Source organism: Rutidosis leptorrhynchoides, chromosome 9 (genome assembly GCF_046630445.1).
Source record: "Rutidosis leptorrhynchoides isolate AG116_Rl617_1_P2 chromosome 9, CSIRO_AGI_Rlap_v1, whole genome shotgun sequence".
NCBI lineage: Eukaryota > Viridiplantae > Streptophyta > Magnoliopsida > Asterales > Asteraceae > Rutidosis > Rutidosis leptorrhynchoides.
This window is the reverse complement of record NC_092341.1, coordinates 30,519,117-30,529,541: the sequence shown is the minus strand read 5'-3', so window position 1 is coordinate 30,529,541 and position 10,425 is coordinate 30,519,117. Positions and strand designations below refer to the sequence as shown.

At 41.6% G+C, this 10,425-nt stretch overlaps 1 protein-coding gene across 1 annotated transcript; it reads right to left on the bottom strand.

Moving 5' to 3' along the window:
• Positions 1-3,937: 3,937 nt before the first annotated feature.
• On the bottom strand, positions 3,938-5,768 carry LOC139867890 (uncharacterized). Its single transcript, XM_071856239.1, has 3 exons — positions 5,186-5,768; positions 4,809-4,957; positions 3,938-3,949 (listed from the first exon to the last, which is right to left on the bottom strand). Exons 1-3 carry the CDS (start codon positions 5,766-5,768, stop codon positions 3,938-3,940), a joined length of 744 nt encoding a protein of 247 aa, XP_071712340.1.
• Between the last annotated feature and the right edge of the window lie 4,657 nt (positions 5,769-10,425).

Below are 10,425 nucleotides of genomic sequence, written 5' to 3'. Positions count from 1 at the left end.
CAGGGGTTCACCATCACCTTGTGGTATACGTAGAGCTTTATCTCCACAGATAATGTCAGCCTTTATCTTGGTCAACCAATCCATGCCGACGATCACATCAAAACTTCCCAATTTGATAGGTATCAAGTCAATCTTGAAATCCACACCAACTATGTTGATAATAGCTCCTCGACTAATATGGTCACCTTTCTCAAGTTTTCCATTGGCGACCTCGACAAGCATACTTTCTTTTAAAGGGACTAACGACCAATTAATCTTATCGCAAAAGTGTCTACATACATAACTTCTATCGGCACAAGTATCAAATAGGACAGAAGCTAATAAATTGTTGATAGTGAATATACCTGTCACTAAGTCGGGATTCTCGCGTGCATCCCTTGCATTAACGTTGAAAGCTCTACCACGGGGTGGTCAGCCGTCTTTTCTTTTATTGGTGCACACATTTTTGAAATGGCCCGTCTGTCCGCATTCGTAGCACTTTTTCGGCCCATTGGTGTTCGGCTTCCCATTCAAAGTGGTGACCTTGCAGTCTTTACCGATATGTCCAGTCCATTGGCACTTTTCGCAAACAACATTACAATATCCAGTATGGTGCTTGTAGCACCTCTTGCATTGTGGTAAGGCTCCTTTGTAGTTCGGGTTTGAGTTGGTGTTCGGATTGGGGTTTCCACCGTTGTTGTTTCCTCTGAAACCCTCATGTCGTTTAGCCTGGTTTTGATCATAGGTCCTTCCCCTGTTGTTATCCCATTTGTGTTTCTCACCACTACCCACTTCAGACTTAGCCTTCTCTGGTTCATCGATGATGATTTGATTCATTAAAGTATGCGTCATGCGCATCGCTTCCGGGACATTTGGTGGCTTGGACGAGGTAACGCTCCCTTAATGCTCTTAGGAAGTCCCCAGAAGTACCTTTCCATTCGTTTAAACTCCGGTGTAACCATTGTCGGACACATCAGGGCTAATTCCAAAAATATCCTATTGTAACCATCAAGGTCGTTCCCAACAGCCTTTAACTGCATAAATTCCATCTCCATCTTCTGGATCTCGGTCCTAGGGCAATATTCCTCAATCAGGGCCCCCTTGAACTCCTCCCATGAAGTAGCAAACTCCTCATCAATACCTTTTGCTTGAGCCAACGTGTTCCACCACGTTAGCGCGCCATCAGACAGCGTGCATGAAGCAAACTTGGTTTTATTCTCCTCTGAACAGTTACTAACCCGAAACACAGATTCTAACTTCTCGAACCATCTAGTGAGACCAACTGGTCCCTCTGTTCCACTGAAGTTGTGAGGTTTGCAGCTCTGAAACTCTTTGTACGTGCACCCATTACGAATGGGTTGAATAACCGGTGGCAGTGGCGGTGGAGCTTGGGGTTGCATTTCCGCAATGGTTGCGGCTACCCTTTCGGTAATCATCTCCTCGATTTGGGCTGCGGTAGGTGTTGATTGATCAATCCTTAATTTATGATGTTACATAATTATGGATTGAGTGCAATAAGATTATAATAGAGGATGGAATGTTTGATGATTATTTTGGGCCCCGATGATCGTCTTTCACTTTAACTATCAAGTGATCAACCACCCCGACCCGGTCGTGATTGTTAATTAGCATATTTCACCTTTGCGCGGTGTAAAAATCCCTTGGGCAAGATCACAAGTGGAAATTACAAAGACTTGGGCAAAATGGCAGAAATGGCAGAGAATCAACAACCTATAAATGAGAGGCCAAGCTCCCTATTTATAGGATTCGAAATATCCGCGGTCTGCGAGTTACTTAACTATCCGCAGAAACTCAGCGGATTAAACCGCGGTCTTGCATTAATGCGAAAACATAACCGATGTGCTTATTTTCAGCGAATATTGCATAGCTTTGCCTTATAATTCGGGTAGTTCTGCCTTTGGCTTTTAGCCAATAAAATATACATATACAATGCGTATATGATCAAGTCCCCCCAGTTTATTATGATACATATTGCGAAACAAATGTATCATGATAAACTCTAAAAATTCGCAGTTATCGCAGCCAATATTCGCATTGAGGAATTTCACATTAACCTAGTTACCGTTAGAGGAAAAAGTTACCGTTTTTATCCATTGCAGCCAATATTACCGTTTGAGTTGTCACAACGGTTAATTAATGAAATCAATTACCATCCTTATTTTCCCTATATATATCGTGCCTCATAATCACTTAATTCTACATCTGCTCTCCTCACCACAATTCGCAATTACATACCTTCACGCTTAACCCTTACGAATTCTTCAATCACAACCTCTCCATTTTAATTAAAAATGAAGATTGACGAAGTCGATCGCAAGGTGGACCCCAACGCCTTGATTAACAAATTGCTAACTAGCCCGGAGGCTAAATCGGCGTCATCCTCTGGTCATCAAATCAAACAGGAGAAACAGGCCATTCCCCTTGTTGATTTGACGACAAAGTCACCGTCATCACAAACAGGCTCTGCAAAACGACCATTTCAAACACCGCCATCAATGCAGAGCAAGAAGCTTAAGCAAAGCACTCATTTATACGATAACCCGGTCATAACGGATTATGAAGGAGGCCACCAAACTGGTATGAATCAATCATGTTTAGCGCATATCATTTTATGAAATATGTACGTTTATTGATATAACATTTGCATTTTTTGCAGGAGACTCGCCCTTTAACCTGGTGTTTCCTAGCCCAGATTCTGCGGCACAAATCACCGAGCTACTTTGCACTCCCCCTGATTCTTATGGAGTGCGGATTGACGGCCTATCCAGTTATACCTATACATCTACTAGCACTGCTCTGGATCAGTGTCAGCAAATGAAATTAGCAATTCCCGGCGAGCTTCGCCGCGAATTCTCCAAACTTTCTGCGCTTGATGCGCACAACAGTTTCGTGCAAAACTTCTATATGTGCTTCAACTCGGCGTACGATATGATATGCCGCCAAGAACAATTTTTCAATGTGCTTGGAGCTGAACAACAGAAGTACAATGCTGAGAGAATTAAGGCTGAAAACAGCGGGAAACGCTGTGTTGATCTCTCCTATGAGCTCACCGCAGCTAAAACCGCGGTAGATGAATTGAAGCTACAGGTGTCTACTGCAGCTGACAAAGAAAAGAGTTTTGAAACCACAATTTCTTCATTGCAAGAGGAGGTTTCAAGACTTACTGCAGAGAGAGACACTGCTGTGGCCACAGCAGCTTCCGCAAAGCTTGAGTTCACACAACTCCGCCAACACCTACCGGAGTTTGCTAAAAAGGTTCTCAATTCACGTCCCGTGAATGTTCTATTTTCCACTTATGCAGCTGCTTTACGACTGCGCGAGAGAGTAGAATTTCTGGATGAAATTGCTCCACATTGCACCATAACAGATCCACTACCTCCCGACATTGGAGATCGAATTTGTTCACTTGCAGATGCACGCGAAGCAGCTGCTACCGCACAAGCAAGCTTAGCAGATATTCCAATCAACAAAGTTACTGCAATAAGTCAACAAGATTATGTCACTTTAAAAGACATCTTAGATCTTGACTTGTCTAAGCTAGAATAAAATATTGTAAAAATTAGCGCGCAGCTATCTCTGCGCAGTTGTCAATGCGACTTTATTTTTTCATATTTATTCGCGAGTACTCTTTATTTATATAGCGCTCTTATCAACAATATTCATAACACAAACTTGTCCTTTGCAATTTCCAGCTCTTATTATTGTGCACATAATAAGCGCGTACTTTTGCGAAACAATTTGTATGCGTATATGCGTATACGTTATGAATCTTCTAAGTCCACCGAAATGATCCTTAGGCTATTAATTAGCATTGTGAAGCATCTAAATATTGGCAAGATCAAATATTTAGGATATATCACTCCTTTCGCAATAATTTGCATGCTAAAGTGGGCAATTTCATCACTTTGCTTTTTAAACACTGCGAAATACTATATCATTATGAAACAGACTGCAAAACGTTTCATAACTATTCGCATTTAATATTTAAGCTTTTCGCATACTTTTTTAAGTGTTTATTTTTGAAATTTCGTCAAGTGTGATCAAGACTTGCAAAAAATTAAAAACAAGAACACTTAATAAGTACATTAGCCATATGCCTTGTATCCAATTTCGCACTTGATACATATATATCTGATAGTTTCCGCAAAACTATGCATAATATCGCTTTAACAAAACAGCATGCCATGCATTAGGTAAAGTTCGCCCTTCCATATCTGCGAGCTTATATGATCCTGCCGCATTAATTGCCACAATCTGATAAGGGCCTTCCCAATTAGGACCCAATTTACCAGGCTTTTCTGCTCTGCTTGCTTCATTATTTCGCAGCACCCATTCACCTATAGCGAAGGATAAAGCACGCACTCTTTTATTATAATATTTAGCGATTCGCTGTTTATTATTCGCTTCTCTGATAGCCGCCATTAATCTCCGCTCTTCTATGAAATTTAGATTTTCGCTCAACGCAACATCATTTGATTCGTCATCAAAGTTAGCAATTCGATGCATTGGTACCAGAATTTTTGCGGGGATTACTGCCTCAGAACCATACACCAAACTAAAAGGTGTTTCACCTGTACTCTTTTTGAAAGTAGTGCGATGTGCCCATAACACATTGGGTAATTCATCTACCCAACCAGTTCGCCTTTCACATAACCTCTTTTTAATACCACTGACAATATCGCGGTTGGTTACTTCGCACAGTCCATTGGCTTGCGGGTGCGCCACTGACGTAAAATTTGTATTATATTTAGATCAGTGCACCATGTCTTGAAAGGATCTTTCGCTATTTGTGCACCGTTATCGCTAACCAATTCTCGCGGAATACCAAACCAGCAAACAATGTATTCCCAAACAAAATTTAGCACTTGCACACCAGTAATAGTGCGAACTGCCTTAGCTTCAACCCATTTGGTAAAATAATCGATTGCAACGATGAGAAATTTAACATTGCCGGGCCCTGCAGGAAATGGCCCTACAATGTCAATAGCCCATTTATTAAATGGCCACGGCGAATTAACGGGGATCATGTCATGTCGCGGCATTCGATTCTGCGGAGCATGCCGTTAGCAACTTTTATAGTGTTTAACAATTTTAGCTACATCGCGGTATAGGGATGGCCAAAATTATCCTAGCCGCATAATTTTTGCTGCGATAGTTTTGTAACCAGAATGCAGTGCACAAGTACCATTATGTACTTCTTCAACAATCATTTCTGTGTCAATTGGGCCAACACATCGCATCATTGGTCCGCAGTATGATTTGCGATATAAGATATCATCTTGAATGATATACATTGGCGCTCGCTCTCGCACTAAACGAGCTTCGCGACTATCCTCTGGCAGAATATTACTACGGATATATTGTAGGATTGGCTCCATCCAGTTTAGCTGTTCTTCTATAACAGATGCAACCATCAAGTCACTATCTATCGACTTACTTGGCAATTCTTCAACCCATACTTGCTTTTGAAAATGCGAAAAAGTTAAAGCGGCTAATTTGCTTAAAGCATCCGCTTTCTTGTTTTGACTTCTTGGAACTTGCGCGAGTTCAAAATGTTCAAAACGAGCTGCAGTTTCCTTTAATAACTGCAAGTACTTCTGCATAGAAGGATCATGTGCTTCAAAAGTTCCGCTAAACTGATTTGATACTAGCTGCGAATTCGTGAATGCACGCAACTTAACAATATTCATCTTTCGCGCAATATTTAAGCTTGCGAGCAATGCCTCATACTCTGCCTCATTGTTTGTCACGTCAAAATTAAACTGCATAGCATAAGTATGCTCCTCACCACTTGAACTTGCCAAAACTAAACCCGCACCTGCACCTTCTGTACACGAAGCACCATTAGTAAATAAGTCCCAGGTTTCACCGTGTTCAGGTTTTAGTGCGGCTCACTCGTTAATCACCTCTAACTCTCCAGACAGTTCAGCGAGATAATCCGCCATAACTTGTCGTTTCTAAGCGCTACGCGGAAGGTAAGATATTTGATAAGCACCTAATTCTACCGCCCATAATGCGAGTCTACCAGATATCTCTGGCTTTGTTAAGACTTGCCTAATTGGCAGATTAGTTAATACATGCACCGGATGCCCTTGAAAATATCTTCGTAGCCTTCGCGTTGTTAAAATGAGCGCATACACAAACTTTTCAATCGGCGCATAGTTAATTTCACTTCCCGTAAGAGCTTTACTAACAAAATACACTGGCTTTTGTATTTTGTTCCTTTCCGCTATCAAAACTGAGCCAAAAGCTTCGTTTGCTACTGAGATATAAAGATAAAGAGTTTCGCCATGAACCGGCGCTGTTAGTGTAGGCAAAGTTTTTAACAACTTTTTCATCTCTTGAAATGCAGATTCTGCTTCGCTGGACCAAACAAAATTCTTTTGCTTCAAGCAACCTTTTAGGGTTTTGAAAAATGGCAACTGCCTTTCAGCGACTTTAGAGAAGAAACGCGTTAATGCTGCTAATTTTCCCGTCAAACTTTGCACTTCCTTAATCGTTTTTGGCGCGGTCATATTTTCTATGGTCGCGATCTTTTTTGGATTGGCTTGAATACCTTGTTCTGTAACAAGATATCCCAAAAATTTCCCCTCCGTTTCGCCAAAACTACATTTTAGCGGATTAAGCTTCATGTTTATTTTCCGCAACTTGTCAAATGTTTCGCGCATATCTTCAATGATTCACTCTTGCGTCATGCTTTTGATGACTAAATCATCTACATAAGCTTCAAGATTACGCCCTATTTGTTTATCAAACGCGATATCAATCAACCGTTGATATGTCGCACCCGTATTGATTAAACCAAAAGGCATCATTATATAGCAATATATGCCTTTGCCCGTATGAAATGCGGTTTTATCTGCGTCTTCTTGCGCCATAGGAATCTGATGATAACCTCTTGCCACATCCAGAAAACATTTATATGTCCCACGGATGGCGCCAATTGATCAATCCATAATTTGCGATGTTACATAATTACGGATTGAGTGCAATAAGATTATAATGGAGGATGGATTGTTTGATGATTATTTTGGGCCCCGATGATCGTCTTTCACTTTAACTATCAAGTGATCAATCACCCCGACCCGGTCTTGATTGTTAATTAGCATATTTCACCTTTGCGCGGTGTAAAAATCCCTTGGGCAAGATCACAAGTGGAAATTACAAAGACTTGGGCAAAATGGCAGAGAATCAACAACCTATAAATGAGAGGCCAAGCTCCCTATTTATAGGATTCGAAATATCCGCGGTCTGCAAGTTACTTAACTATCCGCGGAAACTCAGCGGATTAAACCGCGGTCTTGCATTAATGCGAAAACATAACCGCTATGCTTATTTTTAGCGAATATTGCATAGCTTTGCCTTATAATTCGCGTAGTTCTACCTTTAGCTTTTAGCCAATAAAATATACATATACAATGCTATGTATATGATCATTGATGTTGATCGTCCGTTGGCCATGATGTTCTAAACAAAAATTTTGACTCAAGTCAAAATCCAGTATGCAAATAGTAATAATACAGTATATGTAACCAACATGGAATCAACACATCACATGTTTATTAAGTAACGCATCTAGGTACAAATACCACAGAATCATATAGTAACGTAAATAGAACATCGTGCAAGAATTAAATAACGCAAAGTTCCATTCATTAATAATAATAAGTTGCATACATCTGTATAAGTTCGTACAATACATAAGTGAAACATAAAACTACAGCTAGATTACATAATGGAATCTACTACAAAAGTCCTATGGTGAAGGTGGGTGTAGGATGTCCAATACATGGGACATCTAGTCCTCGAGCTCAGTTACCCGAGCACAGAGGATCTCCACCTCCCTCATCAGTTCCTCGACAGAGGGAGTGGGTGGGGCAGGCGGTGCAGTCGGTACGGGTGGTGCTGGTGGAGCTGGTGGTGCTGACGGTCCGACTCCAGAAGTAGAGGCTGCGAGGCGGTAAGGCTTACAGATGAAAGGATCAGTCGGATACGGCACAAGCTGCTTACGGGCGGTAACCCTACGACGCCGACCAAATGCGTCAGTGAATGCTCGACCTCTGTTGATCCCTGGAATAATGGTACCGTCGAAGCGATACCGCTTCTTCGGCGGGGTGGAGGGTGGCTGAACAGGTGCATCATCGGGGTCCTCCTCGTCGGAGTCATCGTCACTAGAGTCGTCTGTAGATGAGTCGTCGGATGAAGGATCATCTGAATCGTGTGGAGGTGGCTGCACGGGTGGCTGTACTGGCTCTCCTCGGGCGGCCATCATCTGTCGGTATCTAAAAGGCGGGATAGGCACGAGATGTCCGTCAGGGGCGCGTCGGCACCAATGGCGATACTGGTTACGGAATGGACCCTCCCCAAATTTCGCGGGAATCACAACATCACCGGAGCGAGGCTGTGACCCCGAGGGTCCTGGGGCAGATGGAGCTGGAATCTCCGGGGGGTCCTGGGCTCCATCTGTAGTAACCACTGGGGCAGGTACATGGCTGCTAGCTCCGGAAGATGAAGTGCTGGGGTCACTAGAGTGTGTCGCTGACGGGATCGGGGGATCGGCAACAGTGGCAGGTGAAGTGGCTGAAGTGTCTGAACTGCCCAAAATGATAGCAGGAGGAATATCCGACATCTGAACAAGGAAAAATAAATTTTCCATGTCAGTAAGTCATAAAGCAAGCACGTATTAGGCCAATAGTCTAAATCATGTATAACGGTAAATAGCATGGCAATAACAGTAAATCGTACAGAAGTGGCATGCAATCGAAAGCAAGTAATATCATGCAGTAGTGAAATCATGTAGTAGCATACGGCATATAGCAGTAAAAGTAAGCAGCAGCATGCAGTAAGTTCAGCGGAAACAAGTAAACTAGCAAGTTGTAGATTAGTCCTATTAGTGAATCCTACTCGGGTCGGTCTTAGACTCACTAATGCAACCTAATTCAATACAACCAATGCTCTGATACCAAATGTGATACCCCGTACAAAACCATCATGTACAAATCATCAACAACAGGAACATTACAAGGTCAAACACTATATGCTATTTCAAAACAAGTTTGCATTCAAGATAAAAGGTGACATCATAACTAACGTCAAATGTTTTACATCAAAAGTATGCTTCTAGGAATGGAAGCAAAGATAATAGTACGTGACCCTTAGGTCGTTACAAATCATAGTTCAAAAGTATTAAAGTTATGAATGCAAGATAAACAGTTCATGCGGTGATAACTCTAGAGTAGCGGGTGTCTACAGCAAGACTAGTATACAGCGGAAGCAACCTTAAGCACCTGAGAAAAACATGCTTAAAAATGTCAACACAAAGGTCGGTGAGCTATAGTTTAAGTATAACAGTATTTAAGGTAGGCCACGAGATTTCAGTGCTACAAAGAGCGTTTCAAAACAGTATGATAAAGTATATGTTTAACTGTGGGCACTTGGTAACTAACTTAACGTTTATACCCCCTGAAAGTACACTTGGCAAGTGCGTATGTTTACAAAGTATTAAACATTCGTTAAATGCTAGCGCGACTAGCCCGAGTGGGGATGTCAAACCCTATGGATCCATATCTAAGATTCGCGTTCACCGGTTCAAAAACCAATGACTAAACGTTACCGAGCTAAAGGGAATGTTTATGCTGTTGTATAACCCACACATATATAAGATAAGTACTCGTGCCTAGTATGTAAAACGTAAAATGCGCATGTATTCTCAGTTCCCAAAATAGTTAAAGTAAAAAGGGATGCTATAACTCACAGTAGTAAAGTAGTGGTAAAGTCGAGTCGGGAAATAAGCAAGTACGTAGGTCCGGAAAGTCCTCAACCTAAGTCAAATAGTACTAAGTCAGTAAATTGTCCCAATAGGTTTAAATGTAAGTAAATTAGGTCTTAAAGTTCATCATCATTCATCATCAAACAAAAGGTGTAAAGTAAGTTTCGTTCATGAAAGAAGTTTAAAACAAAGGCTGAATTCGGTCAATCACCACGGCCTCTAAACCTAATGAAATAAGGTGAGACCAGTGGCCATGGCTCCGTATATGAGTCCTTTAGTTGTGATAAAAATCCCAGAAGCAAAATCATCTTTGTTTGACCGTGGCGACGGTCTAAGTGGGAGTAGGTCAGAATTTTCAGCACAACGTTAAAAGGACATAGTGACGATCGGAGGGCCATAAATCCTAAACCGTAACTCGGATTAAGACGAGTCCTAAATGAAAAGTTATCTACTCGAATAGAGATATCTGAAAATCATCTTTACAGTAGGGTTGTATGGGTCAGACACAGAAACAGTAAAACTGTAGGTTCCGGGGTTTCTTGGTACTCGATGCTTATCACGGTTCTCATCCTTGATGCATATAGCTTCAAGTGTACAACTCGTTGATGTGTTTACATCATCTTTACCAAGTTTTGACCATCATAACCCAAGTGTAA

What these genes read in the sequence shown, in the direction of transcription:
- LOC139867890 (XM_071856239.1), bottom strand. Translation starts at nt 5,768, where the DNA reads ATGCAGTTTAATTTTGACGTGACAAACAATGAGGCAGAGTATGAGGCA. An exon ending in TGTTGAAGAAGTACATAATG is followed by an intron (nt 4,958 to 5,185) that starts GTACTTGTGCAC and finishes CATTTCCTGCAG; the next exon opens with GGCCCGGCAATGTTAAATTT.